General features: G+C 50.1%; 1 protein-coding gene across 1 annotated transcript; it reads left to right on the plus strand.

The window, feature by feature from the left end:
- Positions 1-34: 34 nt before the first annotated feature.
- Positions 35-22,146, plus strand: tdrd9 (tudor domain containing 9). The gene is made up of 38 exons (XM_047051369.1): positions 35-132; positions 2,290-2,381; positions 2,563-2,640; positions 3,390-3,477; positions 4,329-4,423; positions 4,550-4,611; positions 5,898-6,119; positions 7,146-7,268; positions 7,510-7,590; positions 7,741-7,905; positions 7,992-8,095; positions 8,240-8,359; positions 8,608-8,692; positions 8,788-8,845; positions 8,961-9,065; positions 9,197-9,294; positions 9,377-9,508; positions 10,487-10,652; positions 10,835-10,898; positions 11,061-11,124; positions 11,236-11,280; positions 11,405-11,458; positions 11,958-12,074; positions 12,264-12,371; positions 12,950-13,050; positions 13,184-13,357; positions 15,111-15,222; positions 15,737-15,952; positions 16,132-16,221; positions 16,338-16,601; positions 19,745-19,903; positions 20,274-20,344; positions 20,672-20,781; positions 20,897-20,993; positions 21,096-21,234; positions 21,364-21,482; positions 21,630-21,702; positions 21,881-22,146. Exons 1-38 carry the CDS (start codon positions 35-37, stop codon positions 21,977-21,979), a joined length of 4,248 nt encoding a protein of 1,415 aa, XP_046907325.1. The 3' UTR covers positions 21,980-22,146.
- The last annotated feature ends 179 nt before the right edge of the window (positions 22,147-22,325 follow it).

Below are 22,325 nucleotides of genomic sequence, written 5' to 3' on the forward strand. Positions count from 1 at the left end.
GATGGAACAAGTAGTACAAAAGCACCCATTAAATATGAAAGCAATAACGGCAGAACAAATAACAGAATGGTTCACATTAGGGACCCAATTTGCAAACATTAGAATAACAGATGAGTCATCAAAACAGAGCAGGTAAGAAGAATGGTGTTTGCGTGTTTGCTAGCTATCTCGCGCCATCACGCATTTTCCCCCAGAAAGATGGCTAGCTACTGCAAGTTAACGAATTAACCGAAACTATTTCAATTGCACGTTAAATTGATTGGAATATCGATCACATATTACAAGGAAAATATGTAGTACAATCTGTTGCTATCGTTCCTATAGTTTCAGTTGTCTACTGCCCTTATGTTAAGATTCACATAATTATTGCAGTACCCAGGTAACCTTGTCTGAAAGTATGAAAATGGGAAGGATTCATGAATTTCACAATGATGCCGTATTCCTTTTTAGAAGTCATTCCATGTCCCTTATGATAGTGGTCAGAGGTGGCTTGTGCAAAACGCTTCAATGCAATCACATAATTATTCAAACAATGGATTGTTTCATATAGCTAGGACCTAACTAGGCCTAAAAAACGCTCTTACAGTGTTGTACTGAATGCCTCGGACGATTTAACAGGAACCGGGTAGTAGTACGGAAAGTTCCATCCCCTCTGGGGGGCAAATGGTGCTGACCGCCTCATGGCCCGGTCCACGTAGCCAGATATGGTGGGGATCTCTTCTCTCGGTGGTTCGCCACAGTTTGGCACAGTAGGGGTCACGAACCCCTGCTTCATCTGGTAGCGGTTGGTCCAGGATTCCATCGGCTGACGGACCGCTGCCTGTGGCGAGTGCTCGTCGTCTTCTCCCTCCTCACTGTTTAGGAAGTCATTTAGCACCTGCTTGAAGACGTAGACCAGTTCCCAGGGCAGAACATTGTTGGTTGCTAGTACCTCACGAAACCTGAGCAAGGCATGAAATTACAGTGAAGTGACAGTTAGGCCTAACTCTTCGCAAGGTCCACGTTCACATTTTACAGTGTTAGTTAAATAAAGAGTTATCAGTTGACAAACAATCTTGACATCGAGTAGGCTATCTTTGTCAGGTTGTGTCAATTATACTCATTACCCTTTTTTAGAGTTGACTCTGTACATGGCAAAGAAAATATAATTAAAAGGAAATGAGTCATGCTGAGTGTATCCATATAATCAAGTTAACTTGTTGGGTTTACTGTTGTTTGAAATTTGATTATGCAAACATCCTATCCCCAGAGGATTGCATGACAAGTTCTTGGGAAGATGTAGTGTGTCACTTTTCCTGGTGGTGTAACTGAACTGTGAACATTTCTGTGACAGTCATGATGATCAACCATGTGGAAGGAGTTACAAAGCCATCATCTAGCCTTTTTCATCATACCACATTTACCAGACTGCTTTCCTTTTCAGCCTTCCAAGTCTGCAAGAATTCATTCATTTATTTAACTATTATAAGTCCATCTAATGGCAGTTACATTATGCATAAGCCACCTTATCTCAGTATCTGATTACACTATGTTGACCACTCATGCTGCTTATTCGTATTTTTATATACTTTATATTTAAATAGTTTTATTCTTAGATTGATTAGTTCTTAGAAATAGTTAAACTTTTGTACTTTTACTTAATTTAAGATTAGTATATGTTTAGTGTTTTGCACCTGTCTGCCACAGTAAATTCCGTGTTTGTATAACATACATGGCGAATAAACTGAATTCTGATTCTGAGAATGAAAATAAGCCCCCTTACAAATGCCACAAACCCTACACCTATTGTAATGTACAGTATGTGTTGAGGAGGGGTTGGATGGTGTTGATGCTGTTAACCCTCCCCCCCTGTTAGTTTCTGCCTGTGCTCAACCCCATAGGGTATCCTTCACCTTGGCATGTTCACACTGCATTGCCTACGTCTCTGACGGTAACACAACATGGCTTCCAGGACAGCTTATATTCTCCCTCATCGTGTTGTCGGCTTCGCCTAGCGTCAGTCTTGCCTGGTGTTCTGCGTTAGTGGCCTGCGATCACCAGAACAGAGCCATGGCTACTGTAGTCAGGGGCGACGGGGGGAGTTAGATCATCGACCACTCACCGGGAGAGAACGGTTGCCGTGTGAACGGGCTGGATCTGGGCGCACAAGCGTTCCAGTTGGAGGTGTTCCGACGGGGGGATCAGAGTCCGTAACCGGGGGTAGTTCTGGAGCCAGCGTAGCCCCAGAGCGCTGTGGGCCAGCCTCTGCTCCTGCTCCAGTTCCCTGGCCAGACGCTCCTTCTCCTCCAGGTGCCACAGCAGCTCTCTGATCAGCATGCGACTGGCCGCGGCCCCCGGGGCCACAGATATGCTCCCCACGTGGGCCCGCTCTCCCTCCGCACGTGACCATTTCATCCAGCCGAACAGGGGCATGACCTAGATTAGACCTGTGGTAACCAGGTGAGGCACGGCTTGAACGATAGACGATTGAAAAAATGAAAAAAGGGGAAAAAATGTTTTTGGGTTAAGTTTGACTAATCAGTTATGTAGTTTTGTGCGTGTAAAATCCTTGTTGTTGCTCAGCTGACCTCGGTTCCCTGTCCTTCATAGGAGCTCTGATAGCTTTTGGTGGCTTTCCTACTGATGTGAGACTGCCCCCAGGTGTGAGTGTGGGGTAATCTCCTCAGTCTGATGGTTGTCTGTGCCCCGCACACCTGAGCTTCGGACCAATGACCCAGCTGTAGGGGTCAGAGGTCAGAACTAGAGGCTGCCCTGCCTCTGGATGCCCAACTGCTCGCTGGCTGACTCAGCGGCTGCTGTTGATTTCTGTGAGGTCATCAGGCATTGTCTTTTGTATTGACATCTTTTTTGTTTATGCTTCATATATAATTCGATTTTAATTCACAATCCCATATTTCTCTGTCATGATTGTGTTTTTCCAACCGATACATTTCAAAAGTCGTAGAACAACTGAAAGACAAATTAAGCTGAAAAAGGTTCTTGTAGTTTCTGGTTTGGTTACTTACCGCTGCCGAGTACTGCAGTGAGGAGCCTAGGAAGTGAGAGAGGTCTGATAAGGACAGACTGATCGACTTCTTACACACTAGAATCTCTGCTTCTCTTTCTCCATGTGTCAGTCCATGTAGCCTTCATCTCGTGGCTCCCTCTAAGATGCTCAGACACTGCTTAGACTACATCCTCCTTCATGAACGTTCCTCTCCAAGGCTCTTCTCCTCCCAGCGGCTGAAAGAAAGGTTCTTCTCAAACCACTCCGTCGTCTGGCAACGCTAATCCCAATATCATGCCGTCCTTTTTCTGGGAGAATAAAAAGGTTCCCTGGCTTCTCCAGGCTGGCGTAACTTGCCCTGCTCCTCTCTTGTGATTTCTCCCGTCCTGTGGAGCGTCTCCAGTGGAGTCCCTGCTCCCACGCTGCCCTCTGACTCAGCTGTCACCTCTCTCCTCTCACCTCGCCTTTCCTCTGCGCCGCTCCGTCGGAAGGTCAGCTGCTTCGCCGCTTGTGTGGGGAGTGCGTGTGTGGTTGCGTGCCCATATACATGTGTGTTTTTCCAGCTTGTGTGTGAGGCAATGCCTGTGCATAGGCATCTGAGAGAGAGAGAGAGAGAGAGAGAGAGAGAGAGCTGCTCCCAGCTCTGACAGTGTGTCTGTCTGCTGAGCTGATAAAGTCCTCCTCTCGCCTGGAGAGAGACAGACACGACTGGGGCTGCTTTCTCTGCCACGCTGCCCCAGGCCTGGATGGGCCGGCCAGGGAGAGAGGGCAGAGGAAAGAGGAAAGGAGGGAGGGATGAGAGACTTGGGAGGAACATTTAATTTGTTAAAGAGAAAGAAGCGGGTGAGTTGTTTTCAGAACGGATTCAGTGAGAGCGATTTTCAGTCCAGTCACTCTTGACAAAAGTAAACTCAGTGGCCTTACAGAGGACTGTGTTTTTGCTGGATGTTTTTTCAGGAATACTTATTCATGGTGACAAAGCTAGTGTGAGAAATCCACCCTCCGTGCCCAGTACGACTGCTCGCTGAGGAAAAACACGGTTTTCTGCCTTGATTACTGTCTCACTAAACGGTGCTCCTATCAGCTGCCCTGGAGATAGCTTAATGACCACATTCATGCAAAAAGACGACATATGAGTGGGGGGAACCTTCTCCTTTAAAAATGCATCCGTACACAGATACATTTGTACACAGGTCACAGGCCTTAATCATGCCTGTTCATAAAGTTAAGCATGTCAAAGGAGAACATGAACAAAACACGTTTTATCCCAGAAGCCAATTTGTGTGTCTCGCTGGCATGCCCTGTTGGAATGTGTTTTGCTGCTACGCCCGTTTTCCTCCAGCCCTGCAAAGGACCCCCAGGATCAGGACAGCCCCAGGAAACAGGACTCCCGAGGCGGACCGACGAGCAAAGCAGCAAACGCACACGTCTCTGGTGGTGAGTTCACCGTTCCTGCACTTGTGAACGTGGTCGTCACCAGGAGAATGTGTTCTCTTAACAACACAGACGAATGTGAGCTTCTCTCTACATGTCTCTGTGTTACATATCCTAATCCGTCTGCAGATGGACCGGCATTGACCAGTTATGAGTACCCTAACTTGCCTGTTACTAAGAACCGACAGGAGGTAAAAGCCCTCTATGCAAACACAAACACACACACACAAACACACACACACAAACACAAACACACACACAAACACACACACACACAAACACACACACACAAACACACACACAAACACACACAAACACAAACACACACACAAACACACACACAAACACACACACACAAACACACACACAAACACACACAAACACACACACACACAAACACACACACACACAAACACACACACACAAACACACACACACACAAACACACACAAACACAAACACACACACAAACACACACACACACAAACACACACACACAAACACACACACAAACACACACACACAAACACACACACACACAAACACACACACACACAAACACACACACACACAAACACACACACACAAACACACACACACACACAAACACACACACAAACACACACACACACAAACACACACACACAAACACACACACACACAAACACACACACACAAACACACACACACAAACACACACACACACAAACACACAAACACACACACACACAAACACACACAAACACAAACACACACACAAACACACACACACACAAACACACACAAACACACACACAAACACACACACACAAACACACACACACACAAACACACACACACAAACACACACACACAAACACACACACACACAAACACACACAAACACACACACACACAAACACACACAAACACACACACACACAAACACACACAAACACACACACAAACACACACACACACAAACACACACACACAAACACACACACAAACACACACACACACACAAACACACACACAAACACACACACACAAACACACACACACACAAACACACACACACACAAACACACACACACAAACACACACACACACAAACACACACAAACACAAACACACACACAAACACACACACACACAAACACACACACACAAACACACACACACACAAACACACACACACACAAACACACACACACAAACACAAACACAAACACACACACACACAGGCTCTTTGCTTTGTCATCATCGTTCCAGAGCAGAGATCTCTTCGCAAATTTTCACCAGTTGATAACCACCTGGTCCATAGGGCATGTGTGACCTGGTGTGTGTGTGTGTGACCTGGTGTGTGTGTGTGTGACCTGGTGTGTGTGTGTGTGACCTGGTGTGTGTGTGTGTGACCTGGTGTGTGTGACCTGGTGTGTGTGTGTGACCTGGTGTGTGTGTGTGTGTGACCTGGTGTGTGTGTGTGTGTTTCCAGCTGATCTCTCTGATAGAGAACAACCCTGTGGTGATCATCCGGGGAGCCACAGGCAGTGGGAAGACCACCCTGCTGCCCCAGTTCATCCTGGACTACTACAACGAGAAGAATACTCCCTGCAACCTGGTGGTCACCCAGCCCAGGAAGATCGGAGCCAGCAGCATCGCACGCTGGGTCGCCAGAGAGCGCAAGTGCACCCTGGGAAGCATCGTGGGCTATCAGGTTGGTGAACGACCCACACTTCCACACGTTAACAAACCCCCAAAACTGTTTATTTATTTATGAAGTATTTAGATGTGGCATGTTCCCTATGCTATTCATAACGTGGACATTTTTTGAGTCTCCAGTGGTAGTACCACCCTGGATGGATTTCTATAAAGAAGTTGACATATCTCTCTCAAAGGCAGGCGTGGGGTGGCCAAGCATCCATGCTGCTCCCAGGCTGTCTGCTTGTATTGTGCTGAGCGTTTTGAAAAGGCACACTCGTCTAAATATAACATCTCTGCTGCTGCTGCAGATTATAGGACGGGGTGATGTCGCTGGCAGTCTTGACAGTGAGCGAGGAGTGAAATAGTTTTGGGCAAGGAGACGCGTTATACATGAGTGAACTATGCTGTGTTAGATTGAGGCACACATCTCTTTTGCAGAAGACTCAGGGCACTGACGAGTGCATAACCACCATCATGGTTGTTATCCGGCTAATGTCGGAGCGAGGGTATGTTTTAGAGAGCCCTCCATCCCTGTCTTTTTGAGGACAGCTGGATGAACTGATGGGCTGTAGGCCTTGAGGACCTGTGGAGAGCACAGTGGCATTATCCGCTCTCACAGGGCCCCTCCCCTCCCAGCCCTGCCCTGAGAGAGGCTTTTATCCAGGAGTTCTGCTCTGTCGCTGGCCTGAGGGAAATGAAGGGGATGTTCACACTGCATGCTCTCTCGCTCACTCTCTCTAGCTCTCTCTCTTCTCTCTCGCTCTTGCTCTCTCTCTTTTCTCTGGTCTTTTCTTTCTCCCTCTCTTTCTTGCTCTCCCTCTCTCTCGTCTATCTTTTTGTCTCTGGAGTGATTGAAAGTCATATGGTGGAAGAGTTTGACGTCACAGGTGCAATTCCCCAGTCTTCGATAGATTTAATATTCTATACCTTCTTCCGAGATTGTACACTTTGCTTATGTTCGTACCTGTTGCGTACACACTTTGAGTCGGATGTACAGCGTGTGTGTGTGTGTGTGTTTGTGTGTGTGTGTGTGTTTCAGGTTGGTCTGGAGAAGATGGCCACTGAGCACACCAGGCTGATCTACATGACCACAGGAGTGCTTCTGCACAAGCTAGTGGGGGCCAAGAGCCTCACCGAGTTCTCACATATCTTCATAGATGAGGTGATAATGACATCACTCACATGTCATATGAGGGAAATGATGGGCTGGTTAGCTCTATGGCAACACAGAGACCGGTGTAGTGCCAAGCTAAAAGTATCATATTTAAAAGTACAAACATACTCACTTATTGACAGCTTTAATATATGTGTGGGAAAGGACAAATTCACGACACTTTAAGGACAATGTAGAAAACCAATATATAAGGGTTCTGCTTGTGGTGAGCTGGGTAAACGTGTTCCAGGTCCACGAGCGGACCGAGGAGCTGGACTTCCTGCTGTTAGTGGTGAGGATGCTGCTGCGGTCCAACTCTCGCTTTGTCAAGGTACCGTTACCCTCTCCCTCTCCCTGCTCCACCTCACTGCAAGTTTTCTTGCATTTTGTCAAAAATAATTCTTGGTCATCTTTGAAGGTCTTAGGTTGGCACATTTCAGTTAGATTTAAGTCAACTCTTTTTTTCTGCTGGGCTGTATAGATCATCCTGATGTCAGCCACTATCAGCTGCACGGAGTTTGCCGAGTACTTCGGCACCCCGATCCGCAGTCAGATGAACCCAGCCTACGTGTTTGAGGTGGAGGGGGTCCCCTTTGGCATCGAGGACTTCTACCTGGACGACATCCACAGCCTCGTCCCTTACAGGGTGAGGGGGAAGGAGGAGATTGAGAAGTGTTACTTGTGTTTGTGGATGATGCCGGCTTATGTTACGTGTGGATGTGTGTGTTACAGGTTGATTCCCCTCATCCGGACTCGCCCCTCATCACAGTGGAGATGTATAATATTGCCGTCGGCCTCATCCAGAGATTTGATGAGATGGAGGCCAAAGATGAGAGGTTGGGAATCAAGATGATTCAAAAAATTCCAAACATTCATTTTAAAATGTTTCCAAATCTCTTGTTACGTTTTCAAAAAACGCGATACTTCAGAGCTCTCATCCTTCTCTTCTTCTCCCCCTGCCGATGTGTCTGCGTGGGCAGCCGGACAGAGAGAGACGTGAGCCTGACTCTGCCGGAGCGCGGCAGCGTGCTGGTTTTCCTGCCGGGCCTGGCTGAGATCCACTACATGCAGGAGGCTCTGGCCAAGCTGGCGCGCAAGAGGTGGGTGCCGTCCTGTGTGCCGTCCTGTGTGCCGTCCTGTGTGCCGTCCTGTGTGCCGTCCTGTGTGCCGTCCTGTGTGCCGTCCTGTGTGCCGTCCTGTGTGCCGTCCTGTGTGCCGTCCTGTGTGCCGTCCTGTGTGCCGTCCTGTGTGCCGTCCTGTGTGCCAGCCTGGGAGTATCGCAGCGTTCTGTTACAGTGTGTGTTTGGTACTGTCTCTTAACGGAGCACGTTGGATTGGAATGTTCCAGACTGCAGGTGTACCCTCTCCACTCCTCCGTGACTCTGGAAGAGCAGAATGGCGTGTTTTTGGTTCCCGTTCCAGGGTACAGGAAGGTGAGTGCATGGGTTTAGAGTTCTCACGGTTCAAACTGTGTTTCGGCTGTCGACAGCGTGTGTGTGTGTGTGTTTGTGCTCGTCCTTCTCCACAGATCATACTGTCAACCAACATTGCAGAAAGCTCAGTCACTGTTTCTGATGTGAAATACGGTAGGAGTTGAATCCCTTCTGTTAACTGTGACTTCTGTGACTTCAGTCGTCTGGGGACTACTTGTGGCCTGCGCATGGCTAACTTGTTCTCCTCATGGTGTGTGTTTGGTGGTAGTGATTGACTTCTGTCTGGCACGACACTTGATCTGTGACAAAGAGACTAAGTACCAGTCCCTCTGCCTCACATGGGCCTCCAAGACCAACTGCAACCAGCGCAGAGGTACTGTAGTACTGGACTACACCTACCTCCCGTCCAGCTGACCTCAGACCTAACACCACTAGATCTGATCCCTCCTGTAGCTTTTCATCTCTTTGAGCTTCTCTCTTTCTGTCTCTCTATCTCTCTTTCAGGCAGGGCAGGGCGAGTGTCCAAGGGCTACTGTTACCGCCTGGTGTCCAAGGAGTTCTGGAAGAACGAAATCCCAGACTTCTCCATTCCTGAGATGCTGGTAAGAGAGACTGAAGTGTCTTCACTCCGTGTCCGGCGTGGAGCACGTCACATCATTCACAGGTGGTGTGTTGTGTCTCCAGCGTGCCCCCCTGGCCAGCAGCATGCTGAAGGTGAAGCTGCTGGACATGGGCGACCCGCGCTCCCTGCTGTCCACCGCCCTGTCGCCCCCCAACCTCGACGACATCGAGAGGACCGTGCTTCAGCTCAAAGAGGTGCTCGCCCTAGACGGACGTGTAGATGGTCAACGTCATGGAGGCACTGCAGTCGTCACCAGACAATCCGTGCTGCTTGTATCATGTCTTAATTACTAGGGATGCACCGAATCCACGATTCGGTTTCAGGTTCGACAGAATATTGGGCTTTTTGACGGGGTATGGTTTCGGCCGAACCGTATAATTTTTTTTTCACCGAATTTGAACCCTACGCTCGCACTACACTGGTCGACATAATGACGCCGCCGCCTTTGATTATGGGAAGGTGTTTGCGTAGGTAGACCGTTCAATGCAGTAGGGTGAGAGAAAGTGAAAATGGAACTCGTGAGCAGAAAAAGTGTTGTTTGGCAGGTCTTACAGTCAAAAGAAGGCAATTCAAGTCAAGCTACATGTTTCGTGGTGGCAAGGACCCTAAACAATAGGCTACACAACATATCCGCTGTTAAAACATTTGCGTATGAAACATCCGAAAGAAATTAAAGAAATCTAAAAGGCTAATATTTTGGATATTGATTGTATCTTGAGATAAGGTAAACATAGGCACATGGTAATTGTTAAATATTTTTTCCCACTTGTCTTCCTGGCATAATGTTGCCTATTCTTTTTTATTTTTTACAGTAAAAACGTACAACAGACGTTGTTTACTTCATTAATGTGTCATCTGTCTTAATGGACTGAGGATGGGAGTAGGATTCGGTTTCGTACTCGGACGAATCTTAACCAGTAGATTCGGTATTCGGCAGAACCCCAAAAATCTGGATTGGGTGCATCCCTATTAATTACCTTTGTGGAGTGGCGGACTCTCATCAGTCACTTCACATCAGACGTTCGGTATGCGAAGTGCTACGTCAGGGGCTGTGTCGGCTAGCGTTAGCTCTTTCAGCGTGTGTGTGTGATGGATGTAGGGCAATTCCGTTTGACAGACTGTATCGGATGTGGTTTGAGGAACGCGGATCGTCTGTGTGTCTCCCGCTCCAGATGGGTGCGCTGTCTGTGAGCAGCGACGGGTCTGATCAGAAATGCTTCGACGGAGAGCTGACCTTCCTGGGCCGGGTGCTGGCTCACCTTCCCCTGGACCTGCACCTGGGCAAGCTGATCGTGCTGGGCCACGCCTTCGGCTGCCTGGAGGAGTGTCTCATCATAGGTCTGTCCCCCACGCAGTGGGGCAGTGGTCTGCAGCCCTGGTCCTCAGGGAACCTGTTTCCCTCTTCTAGCACGCTTGATTTCAAACAAACGGGTTGTCATGAAGCTCTGCAGAAGCCTGGAAATGACCCGTTTATTTGAATCAGGTCTGACTCTCTCTCTCTCTCTCTCTCTCTCTCTCAGCCGCCTCACTCTCTCTGAAGAGCTTCTTTGCCATGCCTACCCTACAGCAGCTGGCAGGTTACAGGTGAGTCTACATCACCAGTGTGGCCAGTGAGAGCTACAGCATACTGGATATAGACATTTAAGGATCGTCCCTACATCCAACCGGGAATCTGTATGGCAGGCATCTTTTTATTCTGTCTGTCACATTTTCAACTTTCAACTTTTTTTTATGTCTTCTTTTCAGGAGCAAACTGTCTTTTGCACATGGTGTTCCAAGTGATGCCATCGCTTTTGTCAACGCATTTAAGGTGACAGGTCACAGCAATTTATATCAGGTCACAAGCTGGCATCATTATTGATCACACGCCTGATGATGCAGAGACGTGCTGTTCACACTGCCTGTGTTATCTTCCCCCCAGGCGTGGCACATGTCCAGGAGCAAGGGAGAGCTCAGGCACCCTAAGGTGAGAGACCTACATGAAACACACCTGTGGCAGAGATGGGATGGAGCTTCTAAAGTTTATTCAGGCTTGTGAGTCATCTATGCGTGCGGTGGATGTGTAGTGAGTGTGCGTGTGCTCTTTGCAGGATGAGCTGCAGTGGGGCAAGGAGAACTGCATCCAGATCAAGAGGATCAGAGAGGTACAGGTTCTACTCTGGGCGTCACGTGTGGATTATGATTAAGAGGAACCTGGGGCACCCCGGTAGCTCACAGGAAGTGTGTGTGTGTACCGTGTCGGCTGAGGCCTTATCGCAGTAGCCTGGGCCTTCTACACGTCTTCCCCTCTCTGTCTGTCACTGGCAACATGAAGATCAACCTTTATTGTAAAGTGGAACATTTTGCTGGGGCTTGTTTTTCACCCATGCTGCAGCTGTAAAAGCCAAACATTTACATTTAGCAGACGCTCTTATCCAGAGCGACTTACAGTAAGTACAGGGACATTCCCCCGAGGCAAGTAGGGTGGAGTGCCTTGCCCAAGGACAGAACATAATGTTGGCAAACCCGGGAATCTAACCGGAAACCGTCTGATTTCTAGGCCAATTCCCTAACTGCTCAGCCACCTGTCTCCGCCAAACATGTATTGGCAATGTACCGCCAGGTGACCCCTGACCTCTGACCTCTCCCATCTGTGACCGACAGGTGGCTGAGCTGTACGAGGACCTGAAGAAGAGAGTGTCCCAGTTCAACATGCACGTGGTGGAGAGCCCCCCACACATGGACTACTCCAGCCACCACAAGCAACAGTTCCTCCTGCAGGTCACATCCAACTGTGTTTTCTATTGTCCCTTTGACAAACAATGTCACAGAGGGCATCACGTGTGTGCCTGGCAGGAGACTGTTAGAGATGGGATATCATGACAGTATTCAGCCCTCGTGTATGATATCACCTGACACGTCTATTCAGAGCTTTTATCTTCTTTACCGTCCTCTTTGTTTCCACGTCAGGTGGTCATCGCGGCGGCTTATTACCCCAACTACTTCATGCAGGGAGAAATGGACGAAGAGCTGGCTTCTAAAGAGCTGGCGGGAAACGACCCGACAACCACAGTCATGGTACGTGATGGGATGGGTCGGGGCTCGGCACCTGTCGAGCAGAGGTCAAAGGTCGTACATCTTCTGGACGTTACTTAGTTCTATACAGCGATCTAGCCCTAGCCCAGGAGAACTAGCCCTAGCCCAGGAGAATGGCAGCAATCGGTAAAGACAACTGAAATGCATAATGAGTTGTGATGTCATCATGGCAACCCCATAAAGTGTGTATATAAACGATGAACACTAGTATTCTGCGTTTAGACAACGTCACGCTGTGCCCTAGAAGGACGGATTTCTACCGAAGCTTTAGTTTACTTCATGGTATAAAAGCCACTCTGTAACATACCTACTAACCTACCTACTATCTATTATTAGGACCACGACTCACTAGGATGGAATGATCTAATGATCCGTTAGCTCTCGCTAACAAACATCTCAATCAACCCTTTTTTATTGAGAGACTTGGGTTTCTCCTCGTTTTGTAAGATTCTTTACCTATGATGTCATCGCCCCCATAATCATATGGCATCGTTATGCAGTTAGCTTAGCCTTCTGTGTGTGGTGGTGTTCCTCGTCAACCCACTGACGTCTGCCCTCAGGTGAGGAACCTGCCTCCCTACAGCTTCCTCTACTACAAGCAGCTGCAGTCCCTGTTCCGCCAGTGTGGCCAGGTCAAGGCCATATCCTTCGATGGCTCCAGGTACGTCACACTCAGAGCCCGGGCGTCGCAGCGTCCTGCCCAGCACTCAGCCTCACGCTGCCGGCCTTCTGATCTGAGAGCTCCAACACCGTCCGCTCAGACTTGATGTCTCTTGTTTGTGTGTGTGTGTCAGAGCCTTTGTGGAGTTTTACCGCACCTCTACGCGGAGGTCTGGGGTGCTCCCCGAGGTGTCCCTGGCCCTGCTGCTGGCCCAACAGAGGCTGCCCCTGGACCTGCTGGTGCACCCCAGTGACGAGGTGGAGGCACGCGCCGGGGGGAAGTCCATCTTCCACATGAGACACACACGGTAAGTGTGGTGCCCTCGCATCAGGGGGCTCTCGCACCAGGGGGCTCTCGCACCGGGGTGCCCTCGCACCGGGGGGGTCCTCGCACCGGGGGGCCCTCGCACCAGGGGGGTCCTCGCACCAGGGGGCCCTCGCACCGGGGGGGCCCTCGCACCGGGGGGGCCCTCGCCCCGGGGGGCCCTCGCTCCAGGGGGGCCCTCGCTCCAGGGGGGTCCTCGCCCCGGGGGGCCCTCGCACCAGGGGGCCCTCGCCCAGGGGGGCCCTCGCTCCAGGGGGGCCCTCGCTCCAGGGGGGTCCTCGCCCCAGGGGGCCCTCGCCTCAGGGGGGCCCTCGCCCCGGGGGGCCCTCGCTCCAGGGCCGTCGGTTGGTTTTCAAATGTGGGTGGGACGACTGTTTTGTAATTACCTGAGGGATGTGGACGTTACATTTTCTTAGTAAAATATGTGTGTATGGCCGTTTTCAAAAAGCTATGATGAAACCTATGCCCTTACCTCGCGCTAATGACACTGGAGACAGCTGTTCCCTCACTGTCTCCAGGTGTGCCTAGAACCAAAGGATGCTTGCTGCCAGGTGAACCTCGCTGGTTAACTGGTACGGGGGGTTTGTCCTGCTAGCCGTGCTGGGTGAAGGCTGTGAGAGGGAGGATGTGGGGTCCTGTCTGGTGAAGGCTGTGAGAGGGAGGATGTGGGGGTCCTGCCTGGTGAAGGCTGTGAGAGGGAGGATGTGGGGGTCCTGCCTGGTGAAGGCTGTGAGAGGGAGGATGTGGGGGTCCTGTCTGGTGAAGGCTGTGAGAGGGAGGATGTGGGGGTCCTGCCTGGTGAAGGCTGTGAGAGGGAGGATGTGGGGGTCCTGCCTGGTGAAGGCTGTGAGAGGGAGGATGTGGGGGTCCTGCCTGGTGAAGGCTGTGAGAGGGAGGATGTGGGGTCCTGTCTGGTGAAGGCTGTGAGAGGGAGGATGTGGGGGTCCTGCCTGGTGAAGGCTGTGAGAGGGAGGATGTGGGGGTCCTGCCTGGTGAAGGCTGTGAGAGGGAGGATGTGGGGGTCCTGTCTGGTGAAGGCTGTGAGAGGGAGGATGTGGGGGTCCTGCCTGGTGAAGGCTGTGAGAGGGAGGATGTGGGGGTCCTGCCTGGTGAAGGCTGTGAGAGGGAGGATGTGGGGGTCCTGTCTGGTGAAGGCTGTGAGAGGGAGGATGTGGGGGTCCTGCCTGTTTCCCATCTTTCCTCATCCCCAAAAGCTGCACAGTGCAATCATCTCAGCCTAATGGAACCTGACATGTCAGAACTCTGTTTGACCCTCCAGTGCCTGCACCCAGACTAGGGCAGATTTGGGCAGATCTACACCCCCATCTTTCCCCTCATTTCTGTCTCTCTCTCTCTCTCTGTCTCTCTCTGTCTCTGTCTCTGTCTCTCTGTCTGTGTCTCTCTGTCTGTGTCTCTGTCTGTGTCTCTTTCTCTCTGTCTGTGTGTCTCTCTCTCTCTCTCTCTCTCTCTCTCTCTCTCTCTCTCTCTCTCTCTCTCAGGGAGATGTCTGTCTGTACAGGGAGTTGGGGATGACACTGTAGCAGACTCACTAACACAATGATCCAGCTCACTGACTCCTCTCTCAGTTATGCTGTGTGCTTCTCTTAAAGGGATCCCACACAGCTAAAACCACTGTGACCTTTGAATGAAACTTTTATTAAAACTGTCAAAGACCAAACAGGCACTGTCTTCAGGGGCCCGTGGTGTGTGTGTCTGAGCCGTGTGGTGGTTTGCAGGGTGAACGTGGACTTCCAGAAGCACTCCGTGTGCCCGGTGGGGGTGCTGAGCAGCAGCGTCGACCCAGACAAGCTCCCCTCCAACCCCATCTTCATCGTAAACATCACTGAGGTCAGTCGGGCTGGGACACCCTTCTGGAACAGTCCCTCTGGCCTGTTCTGTCTGGTGACACCCTCTTCAGACAGTTAGTGGTACCTGAGGCTCTATGTAAACGAGGCTTTCTTGGCTTTTGAGGCCAGTGCAGTACAGGGATGATGGGGGGGGGGGCTGTAGATAGATAATATTGACTGATGGATTGATTCAGCTATTCACATTTACATTTAGTCATTTAGACTTACATTAAGTACAGGGACATTCTCCCTGAGGGAAGTAGGGTGAAGTGCCTTGCCCAAGGACACAACGTCATGTTCCCCGGCCGGGAATCAAACTGGCAACCTTCAGATTACTAGCCCGATGCCCTAACCGCTCAGCCAATGTCCTTTTCCAAGGAAATGTGTTGCCACAGTCTGTACAGAGACCAATGAACACGTACATGACATGGATACATACCGTATAGTTAGAACAGTGAACACAGAAAAGCAGTTACCAGAGGTGTGACCCCCGCAGTTCTGCGCCCCGCCTGCAGGTGGTGGAGGTGGGGCACTTCTGGGGTTACCAGGCCGACGAGGCCAGCATGGAGAAGCAGCGTCACCTGACGGCCCAGATCAACGCCAGAGTGCTGCTTCCTGTTCCTGTGTCTGTGTTCCCCAACCTGCTGTGTCTGGCGCCCTTCTCTGAGAGCCTTGAGCAGGACCTCTACTACCGAGCCAAGGTCCTGCACATCCGAGGCAGCTCTGTGGAGGTACGCACACACACACACACACACAAGTGTAGTCAGTACTTCAACTGTTACCCAAGTCTTTTTAAACATGAGTATCTGTACTTCTTCTTAAGTGACGGATGTGTGTACGTCTACCATCTCTGATTGTAGGTTTATTTGTATAAAAAAATGTATAACAAAATTTTTTGTCTGTTTTCCAGGTGTTCTTCCTGGACTTTGGCAACACTGCTCTGGTGTCCTGCAGCAGACTGAGAGAGCTGCCTGCTGATCTCACAGCCCTCCCCTTCCAGGTACCAGCTGAGCCTCAGTCTGATCTCCACGCTCCTCTCAGCGAGCACCATCCCCCTCCCCCTGCTTCCCAGGAGACGCGTGCCGCTAGCTGCCGTCTCTGTGTCTTCCCCTCCAGGCCCAGGAGTTCCGGATCACAGGGATGTGTCCCTCGGCCCAGTCTCTGATCCTGGGGGACCAGTGGAGCACCCGCGCACGCAACCGCTTCATCACGCTGGTGAAGAGCCGCGCCCTGGTGGTGTCCCTGTTCTCCATCCTGCACGGCGTGATGCGCGTGGACCTGCTCATCAGCACGGACACGGACCCCGTCAGCGTCAGCGTGCTGGACGTCATGGTGCAGGAGGGACACGCCCTCAAGGCGGAGGAATGCTTCGAGTCCAAGGTGTCTGGAACCAGATCTGCACGCATCATTTACATTTAGTCATTTAGCAGACGCTCTTATCCAGAGCGACTCACAGTAAGTACAGGGACATTCCCCCCTGAGGCAAGTAGGGTGAAGTGCCTTGCCCAAGGCCGGGAATCAAAGTGGCAACCTTCAGATTACTATCCCGATACCCTTACCGCTCAGCCACCTGACTCCCTATCAGTATTGGCATCAGAAGCCCTGTGTGGTTCTGAATCCCTGTCCTCCACTGCCCTGCATGTTCTAGATCAGTGGTCACCAACCTTTTTAGGCCAAAGATCACCGACCTTTGCCTTGGTGACCCGAAGATCTAACTATTGAGGCGTTGAGAGACAGAACAGACTCCAGACTGAACTTACAATTTAACTTTATATTTGGCCTTATTGTAATTGAATGAAATCAAACACTTTGTGAACAATATGAACAAGAAAAAACACTTTTGCAATGAGCAGGCTGGATATGAACGGTTTTATTTATAAACTGAAGTTACAACACAACACTGACAAATTTCTCATGTGACAAGTCAGTGTGATGGCTGTGACTGAACACTGTCTGTGAGTGCCTTGTAGTTTGGCTCATAAGCAGAGACAGCCAGTCTGAGGCAGTCTGTGAGGTGTCTGTCAGTAAGCCGGCTCCTGTACTTGGATTTGGTGATTTTCATCTGTGAAAATGCCATTTCACAGAGGTAGGTCGATCCAAAGTAGGCACTCACTTTTAGTGCACATGCACTGAGGAGAGGAAACTTCTCTCGGCTGACAAGTCCCCAAAAGTCACTGTCCCTTGACCTGGCTTTCAGCTCAATGTCATTTTGCAAATCAAGCATCTCCATGTCCACTCCACTTGGCAAAGCAAATGCTTTCTCGAATTGGTCTGCAACCTCCTCTGTATTAATAGGCAGGAATGGGTTTGAAAGAAATGCAGCAATATCCTTCATGATTTCTAACTCACCAAAACGTCGACTGAACTCCGCTGCCAGTTTGTCCAGGTGCACACAGTACTGCTCAGGGTGAAAGTCAGAAGAGTCTTTGATGGACTGTGACATTTTTTCCAGGTTTGTAAAGTGTGTCAGCGTCCCTTTCCTCAGATTCGTGGTCCAGACACAGAGTTTGGCCTTGAACGCATTCACTGCGCTGATCATGTGGAGGAGGTGCCGGTCTTTTCCCTGGAGTTCGTGGTTGAGCGAGTTCAGTTTTTCCGGTTAGGTCCGTCAGAAACCCCAGGTCCAGTAGCCACGCATCCGTTGAAAGTTCCTCGTGCTCCTCGTTCCTTTTCGACAGAAACGTCTTAATCTCAGGCAGCAAGTCAACAAATCGCTGCAGCACTTTTCCGCGACTCAACCACCTGACATCAGCATGCAGAAGCAGGTCTCCATACGCCGAATCGAGCTCATCCAATAACGCCTTGAATAAGCGATGCTGAAGCGCTTTTGCTCGAATCGAGTTTACCACTTTGACCACCAGTGACATGACATGAGAAAAGTCCACAACTTTCCCAGCCAAGGCTTGCTGATGAATCACACAGTGATACTTCATGAAGTCGGGGAAATCCGGATCATTACAGCACAGTGCTATAAAACCAGCGTGCACACCGCACATTGCCGGTGCCCCATCGGTAGTGATTGCCACCAGTTTCTGAATGGGGATGTTCTTTTCACGGACATAGCTTTTAAAAACGTTGTAAATATCCTCACCTCTCGTTCTCTCTTTTAATTGGAGAAGAGTGAGGAAGTCCTCCTTTGTTGTAAAGTCCTGGAAAGCCATTCTGACAAATACAACAAGCTGAGCCGTGTCCATTACATCCAGCGATTCATCAAACTGCAGTGAAAAATATTCACAGAGTGACAAGTCCTCCAACACCTGTTGACCAACGTTATCCGACAGTAACTCGATCCTTCGTGTCACTGTTGTAGGACCAAGAGGCACAGCACGGAATGCAGCTTTTATGTCCTCTTTGTTTTTGAAGGTGCTGCAAACAGTCTCTGCGGTGACGGTCAATAGTTCCTTAAACAAATCCCCATCTGTAAAAGGTCTCTTGTGTTTAGCCAAAATGTGGCTAATACGAAATGACGCCTCAGTTGCAGCCTTACTTTGAGACGTAGGTTGTGAGAAAAGCGACTGTTGAGCCTTCAACTCCACTTTCAGCTCCTGAACTTTTTTGGCGCGGATTGCGCTCTTTGGTGGATAGAAGTCTTTGAATTTCGGATGGTTAGTGTTGTGGTGCCGCTCCAAATTCCCTCGCTTAGACAGTGCCTGTGGCTGGTGGCACAACATACACACACTCTTGTCTTTTACCAAGGTAAAGATGAATTCCTCCTCCCATTCATGATGGAAACTGTAGTTTTTCGCCCTCTTTCGTGGTGCCTCTGCCATGCTTGCTAACACTATGTGGACAACACGGCCGGGTAAATAAACAAACCAACGGCAACCACGCCCACAGGTATCCTGGGATAGCAGGTCTCTCAAAGGTCGTCTTCGGGAAAAAACGCCCATTTATTCTGTCGGTGAATTGCTTTGCAACACGCACAGGCCAATATGCAAATCCAGGTACAAGACAACGCGCGTTCAGTTTAAGAATCCTCCGCGTTCATGAATTAGTCGGAGATCAGTATTTCTGAAATTATTTTGGAGATCGACAGGGAAAGTCTCCGAGATCGACACGTCGATCGCGATCGACAGGTTGGCGACCTCTGTTCTAGATGTTTCCCTGCTCTCAACACACCTGATTCAAATGAACGTGTTGTTGACAGGTGTGCTGGAAGAGGGAAACACCTAGAGAAACACCCAGAACGTCCAGGGCGGGGGGGCGTGAGGACCAGGGTTGGGAAAGGCTGCAGCAGCCTCATGCTTCTCAGAACCGGTTGGCCGGGCTGTTGGGCTACTGTAATCAAACACAGTAATTCAGATTGTATTCGTATAGCCATTTCTAGAAGTAGAGTCACAGAGGGCTTCACATACGCTGGTAGAACTGCACCTAAACCCTATGAAGAAGACACATCATGACCATAATGAGTACAGGCCTTGTGGCTTGGCCTGGTCTCCCCGGGTAACATGAGGTAACAGATATGTTTTTTAGCGTCCGCCCAGGAAAAACTACAATGTGTTGTTTTGTCGTGTTCCCTGCAGCAATGCCACGACGTGCTGGTGTCCGTGTACAAGGACCTACAGGAGGGCACCTTTGTCCCCAACACCACCAGCAGCTCCTGGAAGACCCGGAAGGAGGAGGAGAGGGAGCTCATCAACAGCCTGCTGCAGTCCTTCTCCCAGTCCACCCCCAGAACCAAGGCAGGGAGCTCCTAACCCACACCTAGGGCTGGATCACCTTTTTAACTCTGCCTCCCCTCTAGTGCACCCGATTATAATGTTTATGTGCTATACTACTGACCACCACAAGGTGGCATTGTGTTTCTTTTTTAGCGGCTGTCATCCAGCCAGCAGGGGGAGCACTGGGGCCGTTTTGTTTCTTTGTGCTCTCACTCCTGGTGTGGCTGAACTAGAGCCACACCCATGGTGTCAAAGGAAATTAGGATTTTTACCCAAGTCAAAGACGTAACTTCCGATGTTTTAACGTTTCAAAAGAACTGTTTGCGTTTGTTTGCGCCCGTGTTGACTGGAGGTCGTTTTGGTTGGATGTGCTTCTGCTGTATCTCCACAGGCCCGTGTACACGGCCCGGCCAGCCCTCACAAAGTCAACTTCCACAGCCTGAGCAACATCAACCACTACAGGTCAGCACCTTCCCCTGGTGGCGTCACCCCGGGTTACGGTCCACGCCTGCGCTGGCCAGACCCTGACCCTCACCCTCCTCAGTGTTGACGCATGTGTGGAGGATGTGTAGGGAGTCAGATGGCTGAGCGGTGAGGGAGTCGGGCTTGTAATCCGAAGGTTACCGGATCGATTCCCCGCTGTGCCAAATGACGTTGTGTCCTTGGGCAAGGCACTTCACCCTACTTGCCTCGGGGGGGAATGTCCCTGTACTTACTGTAAGTCGCTCTGGGTAAGGGCGTCTGCTAAATGACTAAATGTAAAAATGTAAATGTGTCTCCTCCACGCAGGTCCGTGGTCATCGAGAAAGACAGCGTGAACAGCGCGGCCCTGAACGAGACCCCCCAGGACAGCCATCAGAGGATGCTGGTGGCTGGGTCGGTGGCAGTCAGCCCCTCAGGTACCCAGCCAGGGAGGGGGGTGCTGGCACACTTGGAGAAATCGGATGGGATTCAGATAAGGGTGGTAGCTGTGTTTTTGTGAATGACTCTGTGTGTGTGTGTGTTCCTGTGTAGGCTCATGTATTCTCCTGAAGGACACCACCCTGATGCCCCACATCCATGGCCTCCCCACCCTCATCACCCTGCTGTTCACCCCCATGATGGAGTTGCGGTCAGTCTGCGCATCACCCGTTTCCCAGACACACAGACAAGCCCAGATGGTCAGGGGAAGTGTCTCTAGTCCTCTTGACTTCCTCCTGTCCTCCTCCTACAGCACCGACGCAGATAGGACCTGCTACACTGGCGCCATCTGTGGTCTGGGGTGGAACAGCCGATTTCAGGAGGCCATCTTTCCTGAACATGACATGGAGATCGTGTTTGACGTCAAATTCGATGTCGAAGACATAACTGAGGCAGGTCCAGTTTCTGTCATCGCTTAAAGATAAAGACAACGCATCATGTGTGATAAAGGGAAACACTTTCATGAACTTTCAGTTCAACTTTTCAGACGGTTTAGCTCTGTGTTCTGTTTTGGTTTTCAGATCAACGCCTTGCGGGCGGCTATCAACTGTCTGGTGTGTGAGGGGCCCAACGGCCCCATGCACCTGGGCCCCGACCGGATCAGCAACCTGCAGAACGACTGCAGGGAACGCCTCCTCAGGTATGCACTACCACACACACTCACTCACACACACACATCAGTCACCCACCATCCCACCACACACAGACCTATAGTTTTGACACATTTGTCAAATACACTGAATATCCATTGAAGCATATCCATGGTGGATCTTTGATTGTGCATCAGGATGTTTACCAAGTCGCCCCCTCGGGAAGACCTTGTCCCTGTGTACCACCACACTCCCAAGAAGTGGAACCAGGTACAGTCTGGCTTCAGCACAGCACCCAGTGCTGTACATTCACTGTGGTCTTTAAAAATAAATCTCCTAAAACATTTCACTGTCACTAGTATCAGGCCAGCCATACAACAGTTGCCAGGCCTGTAGCTTCCATCGTATAGAGGGAAACGGATTTTCTTTTGACTGTGTGCGCGTGCAGGTGGAGCCCATTCATAAGATGGAGATTGTTCAGAAGGCAGAAAGGAAGACTAAAGGTGTGTTGTACCAGCTACACCCAGTCACTCTCCTCGACATCTGAGAGGGCCGTGCCAAAGCAGCTGCCCAGGGCAGGGTTTCACTGGACAACCTAGGCAATCCTCTTTATGTTTCTACACGTTTATGGGCGCCTTCTGCAGGTATAATGTTCTCTGTTGATTTCTGTTGAAATTTTAAAGACGGTCATGGTGCGATATTATGCTGCTAATATTCTGTTATGTTCAGAGTTTGTAGGTGTGGTTAGGTCAAATTTGAAACACCTGTATTTAAGTCAAGCGGCCCTTATTTGTAATTTGACAAATAAATATTTGGATAGTTACTTTACTGTATATTTTTTTCAAAAACAGTATCATAAGTATTGAGAGCAGTGTCTAGTAACTGGCTGTAAA

Source organism: Hypomesus transpacificus, chromosome 3 (assembly GCF_021917145.1).
Source record: "Hypomesus transpacificus isolate Combined female chromosome 3, fHypTra1, whole genome shotgun sequence".
Taxonomy (NCBI): Eukaryota; Metazoa; Chordata; class Actinopteri; order Osmeriformes; family Osmeridae; genus Hypomesus; species Hypomesus transpacificus.

Bases quoted from the DNA above. Each gene is read 5' to 3' on its own strand.
- tdrd9 (XM_047051369.1), top strand. From the start codon at position 35: ATGAAAGCAATAACGGCAGAACAAATAACAGAATGGTTCACATTAGGG. The intron at 3,478-4,328 runs GTCAGCTGCTTC...GTTTTCCTCCAG, and splicing joins CTGCGCCGCTCCGTCGGAAG to CCCTGCAAAGGACCCCCAGG. The intron at 11,459-11,957 runs GTACAGGTTCTA...TGTGACCGACAG, and splicing joins AGATCAAGAGGATCAGAGAG to GTGGCTGAGCTGTACGAGGA.